The sequence below is a fragment of the Pseudorasbora parva genome, chromosome 9 (assembly GCF_024679245.1).
Source record: "Pseudorasbora parva isolate DD20220531a chromosome 9, ASM2467924v1, whole genome shotgun sequence".
Lineage (NCBI taxonomy): Eukaryota > Metazoa > Chordata > Actinopteri > Cypriniformes > Gobionidae > Pseudorasbora > Pseudorasbora parva.
In genome coordinates, this window is record NC_090180.1 from 20,647,204 (window position 1) to 20,666,073 (window position 18,870).

Here is an 18,870-nt window from a genome sequence, read left to right on the forward strand (position 1 = left end):
AACAGTTTATTTTTTTAACATTTATTTTTTTAGAACAGTTTGCATTGTTATGATGTTATAGGTTGCGAGGGTATTGCTAGGGGTTTATGTAGGGTGTGATACGTGGTTGGGTATGAGAAGAGTGTTATTCAGTAGGTGGTTGCAAGATTGTTATGAGTAAGGTATAATAGGTGGTTGGTAGAGTGTTAAGGGTGGTAGCTAGAGTATTGCTAGGATGTTTTTGCAGTTGCTAGGCTGTGTTGTGTGGTTTCTATGGCATTAAGCGTGTGTTGTGACAAGGGTGTTATACAGTAGATGTTGCTAGATTTTTATGAATGAGGTGTTATAGGTGGTTGGTAGAGTGTTAAAGGGTGGCTAGAGTATTTATATGGCGTTCTTGTTGTTGCTAGGGTGTGTTGTGATGTTACTATGGCATTAGGGTGTTATTCAGTAGGTGGTTGCTAGATTGTTATGAGTAAGGTGTTATAGGTGGTTGGTAGAGTCTTATAAGTTGTTCTTTATAGTACTTCTAAGTAAGTAAGTAAATTGTATTTATATAGCACATTTAACCATAGCAAAGCTATCCAAAGTGCTGTACAGAGTAAAGAAAAAATACAGACTAAAACAATAAAGATAGAATAAAAAATAAAAAATAAAATAAAACAGCAAGAAAAACAATAAATAAATCAATCAAACAAACAGTCAGACAGCAATATAATACTATACAAATGCTAGGCCAAAAAAATTGGTTTTCAGTTTTGCTTTAAAAGTAGGCCTAGTAATGGAAGGTGCAAGGCGGATGTCCAGGGGCAATTGATTCCAGAGACGGGGGCAGCAACAGAAAAAGCTCTGTCTCCCTTCATTTTTAAACGAGATCGTGGGAAGGATAAAAGAGCTTTGTCTGAAGATCTTAAAGATCTCGATGACGACTGTGGGGTAAGAAGATCTTTAAGATAGCGTGGAGCTTGATCATTAAGAGCTTTAAAAACAAACAACAGGAGTTGTTTGTTTTTAAAGTTGTTTGTTTTTAAAGGACAACTTCTAAGGTGTTATTGTTGTTGCTAGGGTGTGTTGGGTGGTTGCTATGGTATAACTAGGGTGTTATGAGAAGGGTGTTATACAGTAGGTGATGCTAGATTGTTATGTAGATCATCTGGGGTGGTTACTTCTTGCTAGGATACTGCTAGGGTGTTCTTTTGGTTGCTAAGGTTATTGTGTGGTTGATATGGCATTGATAAGGCAAGGGCATTTCTAAGGTGTCATGAGAAGTGCGCTTTAGTTGGTTGATAGTGTGTTCTGAATAGTTGCTAGGGCTTTGTTTAAGGCAAGGTTATTGCTTTGGTTTGGATGGTTGCTTGGCTGATATGGGTGGTTGCTAGGGAATTGCTAGGATGTTAGGATTACTCTTCAACCTTGCTCCAGGGGACCCACTGTCCTGCAGAGTTTTTTATTTATTACATTTTTTGTGATCCTAATGAAACACACCTGAAGCAGCAAACCAAACCTTTCAGGATCACTTGAAAATAGGTTGTAAATAAACATTTCATGACAGTGGGTCCCCAGGAGCAGAGTTGAAGAGTTGGGTTGGTGGTTGTTACTTGCTAGGCCATAGTTATCGTGTTCTGAATTGTTTCTAGGGAATTGCTAATGTTTTCTTGGTGGTTGCTAGGATGTTCAGGGTGGTTGCTAGGCTGTTACTACAGTGATATTGGATGTTTTAGGTATTTATTTACTGAACCAAGTCAAAACAGCCACCCACTTGTCCAGTGATATCCTGGTCTCTAATCCCTGCTTCAAGTTTAAAAACTTTTGTACCTGCTTTATGGTCTGCAAGGTGCAAAATGTGGGCTTTTGACAAGTGGTCATCATACTGTATGAATATCCTGCAAATTTCATAATGGAAAACTTCCTTGTTAGTCCAAAAACAGCTTTTATTGTTACCAAGCCCAGATAATGACTCATTATTGAATATGCCTACTTCATCATAGCAACTTTGGCCCCACCCACTGGTGTGTTAGTGAAATGAGGAGGAGAGAAGAGCAATAAATTATTACTGGAAAAAAATAATATTACCTTCCAAAGGATCCTAAATCAAATGTATTGTTCTGTTTTGTTCTGTCTTTTGTTTAACACATGGTTACTGAGTAGATCGTTCTCTGGGATGCGTTTTCATGAAAATCAAATGTAAAGAGTTTTATTTCTAAAAACAGATTAGCTTATAATGCTAGTGTATGGGGCATGGAATGAATAAAATTAAATCGCTAGTTGATACCACTAACAAGGCTCAAAATAGCCTCACACTAACACGGTAACATAATGAGGGTCCCTACATGCAAACCGAAGCATTGAGAACTTTGTAATTGCACAAATAATTTAATAAGAAGATACTTTATAAAGACCATTACACGTTTGTAAACAGACGCCATCTTGGAAAACAGACCAGTCGAGCCACGAATGCTGTGCTAATTGAGCTGATCAATAGGAATTAAGTTTGTGAAATCTAATTACATGGAAATGCATGGATTGCAAAGGAAGGTGTCCCATATGAGATTCCAAGTCACAGTTCATCACAGCACAGCGTTCATGGCTTGACTTGTTTTCCAAGATGGCTCTTGTCTGTCTTTATAAAGTACATTTTTATTAAAGGTGCCCTAGAATGATTTGAAACAATATGTTAAATTGTTCTTTAATATCTAAATAGAGGGTATGTGGCTTATTTAAGGTCAAAAATTGTCCAGATACAGTTGTACAGGTCCATTTACAACCAAAGAAATTGTCCCTAGGATGTAATGCTCTGTTTTTGCCTTATTTGGAAGGTTTGTGAATATTAATGCAGAGTTCTGCTCTAATTGGCTGTTTCACTGCACGGCTCAATGACAGCTAACACATCTATATCATCCGTCATGGCAATGATTTTACAATAATAGCTTCTCAACTTTGAATCACGAACTGAACTGGGTAGGGCGTAAATATGTTGTTTACAGTAACGTTACAGTTTGACAGTAGAATACTGATTTAAAAGTCGATTTATTAGGCAAACAAAGTAATGTAGAAGCCACTCAAAATAGTCAGTGTCATGCTTACTACCCATACGCTGCAAAATAATCATACTTCAGTTCTCAAAAATGTATATTTATTTAACAAATTGACTAGAAGCCTTGTCAAATGACTATTGTTTCAACTTAGATGGTGAAGAAGGTGACAAGATCAACTGAGCGATCTGAAAGCAACTAAACAGTAGTAGTCAACGTAGTTAGTTTCTGAGTTATATGTTGTGTTAATGATGAAATATAGGCTAATTTAGATTTCAATCCATCAAAAGGGATCAACATACCTATCTACTGTTGTATTTTATGACAACACTGGCAGGAAATAATATTAACCTTTGTCATTTGATAAACTGTTATGTAGGCTACTTGGAGTTTCCAATTGTTATTTTAGCATCTTGCGTTAGATCTGGACAACACAGGGGATATTATCGTAATGTTGTCTTACTAAGAAACTTTCAATTTAATTTTGAAATGGGTTCGACAGTCAAGAAGTGGATAAAATCGCTACTTACTGCTTGCAGGAATACGGTTGAAATCGGCCCTTTCTTCAGTATCAGACGCTGAGCGAATCCTGCGATATTGCCCCAAGCAAACAAACAACTTTGAATTTAATTGTTTCGGAATCCGATTTTAAATAAACATCAACCATGACGGTTGACATTGTTTATCTGTGGGAAGGCTATGAAAAGTCCTCACATCCCCTGCACAACCTGCAACATGATATTTGTGTCCATGAGAGCTGCCGTTTTCGCTATCCTCGCATGACGCTTGTTTATCTGCTGAACTGATGATTCAGATGCGCAGTTCCGCCTGAAAATGAACATGGGCTGACATGCAAATCTTAGAGGTGTACATATTAAGGATCTCAGTCATTGCGTCACAGTTGACATTATGTTGAAAATAGCCATGGTTTTTCCATGGTGTTTTTCACAAACAAGATTTACATTTGAAGGAGGAGGCAATGTTGTTTGAGACTCACTGTATGTGATGTCCATATACTGAACTCTTGTTATTAAACTATGGCAAGGTTATTTCAATTTTTCATTCTAGGGCACCTTTAAACTGTTTGTACACTTACAAAGTTCTTAATGCTTCAGTTTGCATGTAGGGACCCTCATTATGCTACCGTGTTAGTGTGAGGCTATTTTGAGCCTTGTTAGTGGTATAAGCTAATCTGTTTTTAGAGATAAAACTCTTTACATTCGATTTTCATGAAAATGCATCCCAGAGAACGATCTGCTTGGTAATCATGTGATAATTACCCCCAGGTTCATTTTTCACTGGAGTTGTCCTTTAACCATGAAAGCTGTAATAGTAAATAAAATGTTAAAAAATCAAGAGAGTTCCACATGTAACAGCTACTTCATATGTAAAGATGTTAGCCAATCCCAGCAGTAGGCGTTTACACTGAAATCTCACAGCAGACATGCCCCTTCAAACAGAGAATTCAAATGAGAGGGCTAAAATCAGTAGGAAAAATGCCATTTATTTCTAAATTATGACAATTTTGATGCAAAAATGATATTAATATTCTGAGTCCATGGCAGGAAACCTTAGAACAATAGAACAATGCAGTTCATGACACCTTTAATACTTATGGGTTTATTCAGATCCCTTACCCTAAGTATGAGCCCTAATAACAGTAGGCTATGCATTCACTGGAAAGATGAGAGGGTGTTTAATTTTCTATGGGAGCTGAGTGGCACAGGTGATTATGAGGAAAATGTGAGAAATGGTCAATTTCATGCAAATGAGAGCCATAAATACAGGTGGCATCCAGTTGCAGATAAAGGCAATGAGGTTTGTCATAAACATTTCAAAACCAGCCAATAGTACTGGAGAGTTGGTGGATTCGGTCCTGTTATAACACTATATATGCATTTCTACCATGTTAGTGGATCCACAACTGCACCACAAGGAAAATGCACTCACTTGGTCCTCAAAAGAAAGTGCTTGTCCCACATCTCGAGGAAAGCCGTCTATAACTATACCGCTGGCTTCTGGAATCTTCATGATCTTCTGCTTGATCTCAGTTATGGTAGTTTCCTAATGGGAATAAATAGACATACTCAGGTCAAAATAATGTTTTATCTATGAAGTAAAATATTGTAGCAGCATTGCAATTTTTACAGATTGAAACGAAACTAGCAGTAATAAACCTAATTTCTGTAGCAATTTTGTCCTCAAAGATCATGTACCTGCAGGGAAATGTGCTTTGTAATTCTGGGCTATTTTAAACAGCATACCGAATCAGTTTGGATAAAAGACGGTTGCATGACATCTCAGATGAGTTGGGCTTCAAAGGTAATCATTCCATAATTCACAAGAGTATTTTAGAACATTGCTTGAATTTCTTTAAGCATCTTTCTGAAAACGTTAAATTATTAAATAAAGGATTGTTTTTTTTTGGTGTGTTTCGCACTTCACAATAAAACTGTATCAAAAACCTGCACACATCAACGTGGTGACATATCCCATTTTGTGTGATTTCTAGTGTAACTGAGTGCAGTGGCATTATCTTATCATTTTAATGTTCCTAAATGCTGGAGGGAGAATATGTTCAAGCTTAGCAAATCTAAAGATGTGGATGGCATTATTTACGACAGAGATCAAACGTCAGTACCAGATTGTTCTAAAAATAAGTCTTACATCAGTCACCATTTGTTGCCCAGTATGGAATGTAATTTGCATGACCAAATGCTATTTTTTACAGTGTTTATCACTATAAGCGATCCAGGCACGGTTCAAAGCTGAGGATATTTTTAGAATGCAAGGAGACCACATGATATCATTATGACATCAAACGTCAGTGTCCGAAACACTATCTTATATTACATCCAGATACAACAGCATCCCTCCTAATTTGCAAATCTGTATGTGGTTTTGATAGAGTTGATGATAACATTTATTAAAATACTGAATCAATAATCGACTCGAGTACATGATATGTGTTTGTGTTGCATCAAACGTAAACAAACTTTATATTTGCTGCTCTGATTCACCATTTAGGCAATTTAAGTAAAATTGCTGTGAATTGAAATTGCTCTGAAAACGATCTAAATATGACCCCTTTAAATGGGTTATAATATGAGAATTTTTTTAAAACTGAATTATTTGACTTATTTCAAATTAAACTGTCTTTTTTTCTGCTGCTGGACCTCTACAATTTCATGAAATGAAAAGAGAACTTCACAATTTACTCACAGTTGCTTCTTAAAAAGGTTCCTTTTTTCTATTTAATATGTTATAGGATTTAACTGCTTCATCCTTTGGAAAGCTGTAGTACATTCTGACAGAATCACAAAACAATCAATGATGAAATGTGTAATACAAACTGTTAAAATATACATAAACTCCCTTGTGACACTGCAATCATTCAGGAGGACATGCAGAGTGGCAAGTTTTGCTGTCTTTCCTATATTTCAGTCTTATCATTATTTTTCTGGTGTTTGGTAAATCATTCCAGCAAACACAGAACATTCCCCTAATGTTATTGTCACAATCTGGCCAGATGATGAGGAAGACACATCTGAATTCAATAACAAAGTATTTATGAAACAGATGAAATAAAACTAATCCACAGAAGAGAGTTTAACAATGGCTATGTTTACATGCACAACTTTTGTTTCAATCAGACTGAATTCATTCGACTTGATGAATCTGAATGTAGTGTTTACATAAATGCTAAACAAAGCGTTTGGGTTGATGCGCGCATTTTTATGTCACGAAAATGTGTCTTCAAATCAGAAATGATTTTTTGACGTGCTCACTGCACAAATATGCAACGTTTCCCGGTGTTTGTGCACAATAACTATTCTCCTACATTGATTATTTATTTGTTTTAAACAGCAGACTTAATATTTATCTATTTCGGGTTATAGTTTGGAAACAATGAGCATATGAACCATTTTGCATGCTGCTAATTTTATGCAGTAAAAATGCCCGTCCCATGGCCAAAACCAGTCAACTGTGGATAAGAATACAAAAGAAGAACTTGTGGGACGTTGGTGAAGGTGAGGCCTTACGCAGTAACAGATCGACAGAGGGATAGGAAGGTTGGAGGCGGATGAGGGGCTTGCAAAAACTAGGCAGGAGGAACTGTGCCAGAGCAGATAGTGGGAGGACTCCAAGAGAAACGAAAGGTGGAAGCCCCCCTGATGGAGTCGTGGACACAGCAATGGAGGCTCTGACAGTGGAAGGAACTTGTGGAGGAAGGATGGAAAAGGTGGGTGCCCAGAACACAGGTTGTACGAAGACCCGAGGCGGAATCAGTGTAGACGTGAGGTCTGGAGAGCCTGGTGGAGCCGGAGGGTCAAGCTGGAGGCGAAACTGAAGGGGAAGGGAGCTGAAGTGCAGAGGAAGGCTTGAAGGTCAGTGGCACAGGCAGGGCGATGTCTGACCAAGGTGAAGCCGGGGGGCAAGGAGGCATGGTAAAGCTGAGAGGACGACGGTCCAGTGTGGAGCCGAGGGAGGGAGGAGCCAAGGAGCCAAATTGACTGCTTGACGGTTGGAGCTACGGGCCAGGAGGTCTGAGGTGGAACTAAAAGTCCCTGGTGAATCTGAGCAGGTTAAAGTCAATAGAGAGGCTGAGGGAATAAACTGCACCAGCGAGCTGAGGGACCAACTAGGCTGGGCAGAGGAGGCAGGAGAGGAAGGCACAAGGTGTGGGTGCATTATCAACAGCATAGACGTGTTTGAGATGGGCAAGGGGTCGTAGGTAGAGATCCCCTTCAGATCAGAATAAGTTCAATAACATAAAGTATTTCTAAAATAAAACAGAAACAAGGAATACCAAACCCATTCTCACTCCCAAGGTGTCCGAAGCATGCTCAAGTGCCTTCGATGAATGCTAAAGGTAATCCTAGGCGTCACTATTTTGACGTGCAGGGTACTCCATTCATTTCAGTTGTTTACCTAATCATCAGATCAAGACACATTTAATTTATTGCATTTGCCAGACAAAGACTGAGAACAAATGATGGAGTTAAATACAGTGCAGATAAAGCAAATGCTGACAGGTGTGCTCGTTAAATGAAAGCCTATGGCAACTGATAGCTGGCATGAAACTAGAACAAAGTAAACAGGTAATAACAAATGACAAACTAAAAGTCCATAAATGAAACCAGAGTTAAACTGAACATAATGGTGATATATATAGCGTATGATTCCCGTGTTTTAGTTTTTTGTTTTTTTCACAAATGCCTATATTCTAGCATATTTTTTTAAAAGGGAACATTCAAATTATGCACAAATAAATAAATAAATAAATAAAACACACCAAAAATAATCCTGGCTAACTACCAGATATGTTAGAATGTCTATTCTGGGAACCTGGAAAGTTAAATTAGCTGAATTTGCTATGCAATTTTCGAAAGGACAATTCCAAGTGTTTTTGAACATTTAGCTGTGAGAAATGAAGATATCTGATATATTGTGTTTCTCTACTTTAGAAACATTCAGAAAGATATGCTTAAAGAAGTTAGAAATTAAGAAAAAGGGAGAAAATAAGTGCCTGAAGAGATGTGAGAGAAGATTTTCTGCAGTTAATTTCTTTTTCACACTGTGAGAGCAGAATAGAAAGGAAAAAAGTCAAGAGCCCACATCACAGCTCTTGGTAAGACGAAAGGGTCTCAATACCACAATACCAGATGCATCCGAATATTTTACTGATGGATACAAATACCATGTCACAGTCTGTCGGAGTGATGGATAATAATTATTCATAGCGCAACCTCTGATAGCATCATCAACATGATTCCTGCGTATTGCTTTCCTGAGACTAGACTGGCAGATTTGCTGATATAGGCATTGCGTAAATGTGTTTTGGTCAGATGTTTTGGCAATTTTGTTTCAATACATTTTTGCACTAGTAAAGGAATTTTGTAGCCAAGAAATCGTCTCGGGTTATGTATATAACCCTTGTTCCCTGAGAGGGAACGAGACACTGCGTCGTTCGAGTGACGACACTCTGGGGAACGCCCTCGGCGTGACGTCTCTGAAGTATGAATGAAATCTGCCACCAATCCGATTGGTGCTACGTCAAGACGTAGAAAGGTGACAGCATACGCGGAAGCTATAAGAAGGCGCCGTCTCATACAACAGACAGCCTTTGCGATAAAGCGAGCGCTCTGTGTGAAGGTGTGGCGACGAGACGCAGTGTCTCGTTCCCTCTCAGGGAACAAGGGTTATATACATAACCCGAGACGTTCCCTTTATCGAGGGAACTCGCACTGCGTCGTCGAGTGACGACAATCTGGGGAACGAATACCCACTATGCCACACTGAAACACGCCTGTCCTGGTGTGAATCTGATAACTCAGGCACACTCAGGACGCGAGCACCCTAGCACCCGGCGTAGCTGGGAGGTCCAGCTTATAGAACTGATAAAAGTGTGAGTGTTAGTCCAACCCGCTTCTTCGCAAATCTCGATAAGCGAAGCTCCCGAAAGGAGGGCCACCGAGGAGGCCACGCCTCTCGTAGAGTGAGCCCTCATGGCCATGGGTGAAGGCAGATTGCGCACCCGATAAGCCGTGGCTTTTGCCTGGACAATCCAGTTACTGATAGTCTGTTTCGCCGCAGGCAACCCTTTCTTGGGAGGGCCAAACACCCCAAAAGCTGGTCCGCTTTCCTCCAGTGAGCTGACCTCTCAACATAAACTCTCAGAGCCCTGACCGGGCAGAGCAGGTGCAGCCTAGCTTCCTCTTCCCTCGCGTGAGGCGGAGGATGAAATGCCTGAAGAAACACTGACCTCATCCCCGTAGATGGAACTTCGGGCACGAAGCCCGGCCTGGGGTGCAAGATAGCTTTCACCCCACCTGGGGCAACTCCAAGCAGGTTGGCGTAACCGCCAAGGCCTGGAGGTCACCCACTCTCCTCAGAGAAGTGATGGCGAGGAGAAAAGCTACCTTGAGGGTCAGGTTTCTCGCCTCAGCCGACTCCAGTGGCTCGAAGGGGGCCTCGACCAACCCTTCAAGAACCACTGCCAGATCCCAGGCTGGGACTCTGGGATGAGCCGCAGGCCTCAACCTCCGAGCCCCACAGAGAAACCGTACCACCAAGTGGTGTCTACCCAGTGGACTTGCATCTAAAGGTGAGTGGAAAGCCCCTATGGCAGCCACATACACCTTTAGCGTGGATGGGGTCAGAGCAGTGGAGAAACGGTCTTGGAGGAACTCCAGCACTGAAGCCACAGTGTGGGTGAATATCATTCCCCCTGCCTGAGACAGCAGGTCCCTCCTCAGAGGGACCTGCCAAGGGAGGCCGTCTAGGAGTGCCACGATGTCGGAGAACCAAACCCAGGTCGGCCACCGGGGTGCTACTAAGAGAAGGCTGATGCCCTCCCGGCGGACCCGCTCTAGAACTCCCGGGAGCAGAATGATCGGGGGAAATGGGTACAGACGTAGTCTCGGCCACGCCTGAGTCATGGCATCCAACCCCAGAGGGGCCGGATGCCTGAGGGAAAACCACAGTGGACAGTGGGTTGTTTCTTGAGAAGCAACCAGATCCACTTCCACCGGGCCGAACCTCACGCACATGGCCTCCACCACCTCGGGGTGGAGTCGCCACTCCCCGGGCCTTAGCCCCTGCCTCGACAGGACGTCCGCTCCCTGGTTCTGGTCCCCTGGGATATACATCGCTCTGAGAGACAACAGTTTCCCCTGGGACCACAGGAGGATCTGAAGCGCCAACTTGCATAGTGGGCATGGCCTCAGACCCCCCTGATGATTCAGATACGATACCACAGACATATTGTCGGACCGTATCAGGACATGGTGGCCGTGGAGGTCCGGGAAAAAGCTCCTCAGACCCTTGTAAACCGCCAACATTTCCAGGCAATTGATGTGCCAGGAAGAATGCTGGGGCCCCCACAGACCTCTCATAAACCGGCTCTCCATGACCGTGCCCCAGCCCGTGAGGGAGGCGTCTGTTGAAAGGATCTTCCTGCAACATGACGCTCCTAACACTGGCCCTTGGGACAGGAACCTGGGATTTTTCCATATGACGAAGGAACGAAGGGTATTTGCGCATTAACCTTCGAAAGGTTTTCCCCTCGAGGAGAACCCCCTGGTCCCCAGCCACCACTGGAGGGGCCTCATGTATAGCAGGCCGAACGGAACCACGTTGGACGCTGCTGCCATGAGACCCAGCAGTCCCTGGAACTGCTTCACAGTGCGGCTGCCAAAAGAAGAACCTGATACTGGTACGCTCTGCCCCCAAAAGCGAACCTCAGGAACTTCCTGTGGGCAGGGAGGATAGGGATGTGGAAATATGTGTCCTTTAGATCTATCATGACGAACCAGTCCTTGAACTCATGATGTCTGGAACAATATACAAGGAGCGCCTTGCTGAAGAGCAAAGACTGTCTGTTGTATGAGACGGCGCCTTCTTATAGCTTCTGCGTATGCCGTCACCTACTAGGTCATGACGTAGCACCAATCGGATTGGTGGCAGATTTCATTCATACTTCACGCCGAGGGCGTTCCCCAAAGTGTCGTCACTCGACGACGCAGTGCGAGTTCCCTCAATAAAGGGAACTCGACGCACCCTAAAATCTATTTTGATGCAAATGTAGTCTAGCAACTCTCAATAGACTTCTGAGCTGGAAAAACCAAACTCTGGTCAGGCCATTTACATCATGTATAGAGTTAAACAGTTAAACATTTTGGGCTAAACATAATGATTGCAGAGTTGCAGAGGTTCCGCGTGCTACTTGTAAACAAAGAAGCTGGCGAATGGCGGTCTTTCGAATCGGCTTTGGCCGTGACTCTGGAAGACTTGGAGTTAAGCTTTTCTTTGAGAAAAGAGAAAAGAACAGCACTGAAGTCATTCTTAAGAAGGGAAAATGTGTTCGAAGTTTTCCCGACCGGATACGGCGAAAGTTTAATCTATCAACTAGCTCCGCTTCAGCTTGCTCTGGTTGGTTGTAACGCTATCCAATTGTGTGCAGAGGGAGTTTGAAAGACAACCGTTTATCCCGCCCCTCGGATTGAGCCGTGCCAATGGTGAGTTCCCAGACACAACATCTTGATGTGGGTCTGGCTTGTCAGGCTAGAAGTTTTGAGATTTGAATGAAATCTTTATCATGATACAACAAGTACAGTACATCTGATCTGAGACATTTCTGCTTATACGTTCCCTTTAACAGCCTGGGAAAAGTCTCTTTTGCTTCCCTAATCCAGGATGTCATTAGTGAAAAGTGGCTTTATTTCTCAACCTGTGTCTCAGTACAAAGGTGCATTTAATGCAGCTAAGGATTAAATGACATGGGTTGGTCACTTTATCCCCTGGTCAATAATCTTTGTAGATAGACTGCCTCCTCTTAAAGCATACAAAGCACTTCTGGAGTTCTTCAGGGAATCAACAACCAGTAGGAGGTTTTATGTTTCTCTTTCAAAAGCCTCCTCGCTAAAATATGGTGGCCTCATTTCCAGCACCACACTTTTGTGCTCAGTTATCAAATGGAAAGTTAATATGCAGGAAAGGGAGTGTGGATATATTTCTTTAGAGAGGGAATTTAGGAAGTGTTGTCATTGTCAGGTCTGGCAATATAAACAGACTGAAGAAATGCAGTAATCTCTCTACTTGCCACTTTATTCCTAAAGATTAAGAAATAATCTTTTCAAATAGCAATTTTGGAGTTGTGTTAAAAGGTCTACAAGCCATTTTAACCATTCAGAGTGTAAAGTTATATCCAAACCTTTAACTCTAAAGGTTATACAGTATAATTTTGATTATACTGGTATCTATGACTAACAAATGCAGTATGGCTAAAACACTATTTTTCAAAAAATAAAAATAAAACATTTTACATAACTAAATATACATCTGACCACTACATCAGACACTATGTATTAAGGGGTTAATTGGGTTGTTCACACGGCATTTAAAGCAGTTTCAGCAGCCTCCTGCGGTGCGACATGCTGTAATTTAGCTAAACCTATTTTTCCAGTTTGTCAATAATTTTTGTACATGCAACTTTTATGACCTTGTATTAATTGAAAGACTATACAGCAGGACTATTATTCATGAATTAAAGCAAAAAGTGTTATTAAATGGTGAAAACGGAACCTACAATAGTGTTTTAATAATAAAAGGGCATAAATCAAGGAGATGTTGATAGGTATTTTTTATGGGAATTGCCATGCAGCACTATTTAAAAAAATGTATATTTAAAAAAAAAAAATTATGTTACTTTACATTGGACATTTTAACTAAATGTTATGGATAAAGTGGTTATAGGAATGTTGTCTAAGCACATACAGCATTTCTTCAATCCATCAAACACTACAGATACTGGTATAAGCTGTGGTATTTTCTAATCAGGGAGAAATCCTAATTTATTATATTATGTTATGACAGTTATGACAGTTATGACATACATTTTTCAAAACATTGTTTTTGTTTTACCAATTGTTGGGGCACATTTCTCAATCAATACCTAGTTCACTTTTTCAAAACTCTAACCAACTCTCAACTTAGCACAGCAGTTAATTCACATTCAAAATGCATAACTACAACCACACAGTAAAACAACCAAAACACCTCATGTCTCAAATCAATTCATTCTCCCATAACACAAGTAAAGGTTTCACCCAACAAGTACATATTGTCACTCATAAAACAATGTCTTGACAAGACTGACAGTTCTCTATTGTTTAAAATTCAATGTATTATATCACATGGTCTATGTTTACATTACAGTACAAAATTATTCCTAAGTTTCCCCTTTTGGATAGATGGTAATGAAATTGAAAGTATAACACTTGTATTTGTGCTCCTCTAATTGCTTTGATAGTATATAATTTGGATTCAGAGTATATTTCAATATACTATTACTGTGGACATGCAGCAAATTGCTATCTTATTTATTTTTGTATGCTAGGTTTTGAACTTAAGTTTAACAGTTTTGAAAAAAAGTAAGCAAACAATTCATGTAAATTGAAAAACGTCTTCAGTGAATGCATTGCGTGCCAAAGCAATGATTCACAGTTTAGCCCACATACAGTAGACTCACTCTGTAAAGAGTTTTGAAAAAGTGACCTAAGTATTGAGAATGTGTCCTAGTGATTATATATATAACATTACAAGCCTAAATGTATAGTGTCCACTACCGTGTAAGATGCTGTGCAACCCTCTCAAAATAAATTTAATTACCGGTATGAGTCTTTGACCTTTACATACTGTCTTCATGTACAGTACATACCTGTGGTGCCAGTTCCCCATTGGTTATGATCCTGGCAATCAGACTCCATTTCCTGTTGCTGGTGGCGTTATGGATCATCTTCTTCCTGAGTAGCTCACCCACTGAGACATATTCAAATCCATAGCGCTCTGCAATCTTCAGACACTGTGTACCTTTACCGCTGCCCGGGCCACCTGTTTGTGAAGACAGCAGAAAGACATTTGAACCTGAACCGGACTCACTCGCATAAAGACACTCCAGGAAATGTAGCTATTTGCAAAATACAGTCATATTTCGAATACTAATATACTTTTTGGTAATTAGGTTAGGCAATTTAAGGCAATTTAATTTAGCTTTTAAACAACATTTTATTAAATGTTAAGTAGCTAAGTCAAATGTTAGTGTTTTTAACCATTGTTTTGAACAAATCTGCTGAGTGAACAATTCAATGACTCATTTTAAACGCCTGTTTCACACATATTCAATTTGCATTTCGAATGCGGGTAAGTATGCAGTGCAGAGGCAGCTTGAACAGATAGTGCTTTTACAAACGATTTGTTTGCAGTGCAACTTAGTAGGGTGTAGTTTTTCTTGCTTTATAAAGGGTAGAAAGTCACATTTTGACAGTAGTAGATGGTGAAATTAACAAATTTTAATTCAAATCCATGTTGAATTAAACACAAATGTCATTAATCCTATTTTGGCCACAAACAATATGCTATAACTTTGCCTTGGACACATTTGATGAATTTTGTCTGTCCCAGATGAAAGACTGCCATCGTGAAACAACTGTGGCGATAGGAGCTCGAAAATATTCCAATCTCACAAGCTTTAATTATGAGCTCTATGAGGCCGCAAGCACTTTTTACAAGCAAAAATCATGTAATTGTGGTAATTACGACATGACATGAACCTTAAGCTCCAGCCCCAATTAAATACACCTGAACCAGCTAATCAAGGTCTTACTAGACATCTTAGGAACTTCCATTCTGGTGTGCTGAGGCAAGTTGGAGATAAACTATGACAATAGAACTAATAAACCAATAACAATAAATCCAAGTTACATACTGGAAACAGATGTATAAAAAGGTGTTTGGTTTGATTTAAATGTTTTCATAAATATGAAATAGACCCCAGCGACTGCCTCGTCGCTTTGTTGGATTCTTCAGTCAGACTTAGGGTGCTTTCACACCTACCTTGTTTGGTCCGGATTTTCGGACTTTTCAGTTTGGTACGAAACAAAATTATAGGTGTGAAACCTCCCTCGGACCATGGTCCGGACCAAACAGACGAAATTTGGTCCGACGAAAAGAGGTAGTCTCGGTCCGGACCAAACTGAACAAAGATTCGGTTCGTTTCTTCTGTGAAAGCATTTTCTGTATAGTTCGGACTTTCAGACCATTTACAGGAAGTTCTGGTGTAGGATTAGTGAAAAAACACAGAATAAACTCACAGCACATGCAGTGATGGAGCGCGCAGCATTTTAAACAGAACCGCTTGTGTAGTCATGTCAACTCGCGTGAACGGCGTGCTCTGCTTGTGAATAATATATATATATATATATATATATATATATATATATATATATATATATATATATATATATATATATATATATATATATATATATATATATATATATATAATGTCTGTGAGACAAGTAACGTTATATGCTGAGTTTCGGTTTATTTATGAGACCGCTCCAGTTCATGTGCAACGCAAATGATCACTCTGTCACGGGATGTCTGCTATATTATTTATTTAAGCTTATTTATTAAATTCAGGCAAATGATGAAACATTTATTAAAATTAAGATACAAAATACAAAGCTTTCTACAAAACAAATCTTAATGAAGTGGTCAAAATTATTTCTGACTCGATGTCTTTGACATATTGCACATCTGTGCACGTTTCATAATCAATATAGCCTAGATGAAATTTAAAAATAACATTATAATATTTAACATAACTATAAAATAAAACACATTGTTTGGCTAAAAAGCCTATCTTCTAGGAGCTCCTCCTTTCCTGTCGGCGCCGAAAATGTTTGCACAACGAGGACGTTCATTCTGTGAATTTGCCTCGAGTATAGTTGGTGCTGCAGATAGTAATGCCATAATATTAACAGTATTGCCAACGATATGCGTCTGTTCATTCATTCTTGTCAAAGTAAGCCAAGCCGCTGAATTGACAACACACTGACGTCAGACGCACGTCCGCTAACAAACCAATCAATGTTAAGTTGCAGCCCAAATAGATGATGACGACAGGACGCCAGTTCGTCATGTAAAGTTCTTTGGTGCGCTGACATAACTGCAATGTGAAAGCAAACCAAAAAGAACCAAATGTCCAAACACAAACTTTGGTTCGGACCTTGGTGCGGACTTTCAGGTGTGAAAACACCCTTAGTTGCTCTCCACCGACTGCGCTGGTCAAAAGCACGTATTTTGAATGGAATTACATCTTTTAGGGTCTCTTTCATATTTATTTTCATATAAAAGCTAGGCAGGTGTTATATGATTCCAATTGCAGGAGCTTTATTGTACAAGACAAGGTGATTCACAGATTGATGAAAGCTGCATAGGAATACCAAAAACAACTATTCAAAGGTAAGTATGATAACAGTCTACTATGTTTCAGATTAAATAACACAGTAAGTGTTCACATGATGGGAAAAATGGGCCGTGAATAGTGGATAACTGATTGTAGTAACCATAGTCTTTTCAGTGTGCCATCCACATATAACAGAAAGCTGCATTAACAGCAACCTCCAACTTAACTTAGGTTAGTATCTGCAGGTTAAATAGGTCACAGACGTTGGCACACAGCTGAAAGCATAAAGCTTGGAACACACTCTGCAAGAACAAAGAAATTTTCTCGAGGTGGCAAGAACAAGAACAAGGTTCGTTCTGGCAGTTCATGCCATACTTCACGAGAAAAGCAGGTGCCGAACATCTGCATTTCTCTGCATTAACCCCGCCCACTTTAAATGTCTGATCAATCACACAATAGTTTTCGGACACCCGCAAGAAAAAAATTCTGCTCAGGCGATGTGTCGAGAACAAGCTGCGAGAACTCTCAAACCAGGGCTGCGAGAACAAAAAAGAAATTCTCGCAACCCTGGGAACAAGAACTTTTTTCTCTGTTCTTGCGGAGTATGTTGCAGCCTTAACTCAGGAGAGCATTCACAGGTAGAATCTTTGACTTTCACAACATCATAACTAACTCAAGGCAGTATCTGATGTTGGACGAAAAGACCTGGCTCTCAGTCTCCACTCTGATTCATCCTAAAGGTGTCCTATCGGGTTCGGGTCAGTCCTCTGCAGACAAGTCAAGTTCCTGCACACCAAACTCGCTCATTCATGTCTTTATGGACCTTGCTTTGTGCACCAGTGCACAGTCATGTTGGAAAGAAAGGGGCTGCCCACAAATTGTTCCCATACATTTGGGAGCATGAAATTGTCCAAAATGTCATGGTATGCTTAAAGCATTTAGAGTTTATTTCACTGGAACTAAGGGGTCAAGCCCAACCCCTGAAAAACAACCCTACATCATAAACCCCCCTGCATCAAACTTTACACGTGGCACCATGCAGTCAGGCAAGTACCGTTCTCCTGGCAATAGTCAAACCCAGACTCGTCCCTCAGATTTCCAGACAGAAAAGTGTGTTTTGCCATTCCAAAGAACACATCTCCACTTCTCTATAGGGTGCCGTTGTGGTGTGCTTTACACCACTGCATCCAATGCTTTGCATTGCACTTGGTGATGTAAGGTTTGGATGCAGCTGCTCGGCCATGGAAACCCATTCCATGAAGCTCTATACATACTGTTCTTGAGCTAATCTGAAGGCCACACAGAGTTTGGAGGTTCAGCTATTGACAGAAATTTGACGACTTTTGCGTACTGGGCGCCTCAGTTGCTGTTGTTCCCAATTTCTTCTATTTTGTTATAAAACCATTAACAACTGACCATGGAATATTTAGTATTGTGGAAATAACACAAATGTACTTATTGGACAGGTGGCAACCTATCACGGTACCATACTTGAATTAATGAGCTCCTGAGAGCAATCCATTCTTTCACAAATGTTTGTAGAAGCAGTCTGCCGGCCTGGGTAAATGATTTTAAATACCTGTGGCCATGGAACTAATTGGAACACCTGAATTCAACAATTTGGAGGGGTGTCCCAATACTTTTGGCAATATAGTGTAACTCAGGTTGATAGTCATAAAGGTTTTCAATCAGTCAGAAATCAGAGGGCAGACTGCATCTTGGGCAAGTAACCAAATATTTAAAGGGGTGATGAATTTAGAAATCAACTTTCCCTTAAGCTTTGATATATAAAAGGTCATGGTAATACTAGAATATCCTGTAAGTTTCAGAGCTGAAAACTTTATTGTTAGTGAAAGAAAAGCTTTTATAGACAGCAGGCCCAGAAAACGGTCGTGTGCACATCTTTATGTCATTGTTTTGCGAAACACCACCTCTACAGAATAATGAGCACGTCTAATTCAGTAGCCCCGCCCACCGACTCGTGGAACAGTTCAGATTACGCTAGCCAGCAGCAATAAACATGCCGAACAAGATATTGATATTGTGGAAGATCCGTCGGATTATAATATTAGGAATGTTCATTTATTTTTTAAGGGGGGGTGAAAT

The 18,870-nt window shown here is 40.4% G+C and overlaps 1 protein-coding gene across 1 annotated transcript in view; it reads right to left on the reverse strand.

The window, feature by feature from the left end:
* ak5 (adenylate kinase 5) overlaps nucleotides 1–18,870 on the reverse strand; it is a 162,236-nt gene that overhangs the window by 126,237 nt on the left and 17,129 nt on the right. Inside the window, exons 4-5 of the mRNA XM_067454289.1 lie at nucleotides 14,233–14,405; nucleotides 4,962–5,075 (exon numbers count right to left, since the gene is read on the reverse strand). Of these exons, the coding sequence (XP_067310390.1) occupies nucleotides 4,962–5,075; nucleotides 14,233–14,405 (287 nt within the window). The remainder of the gene's footprint in view (nucleotides 1–4,961; nucleotides 5,076–14,232; nucleotides 14,406–18,870) is intronic.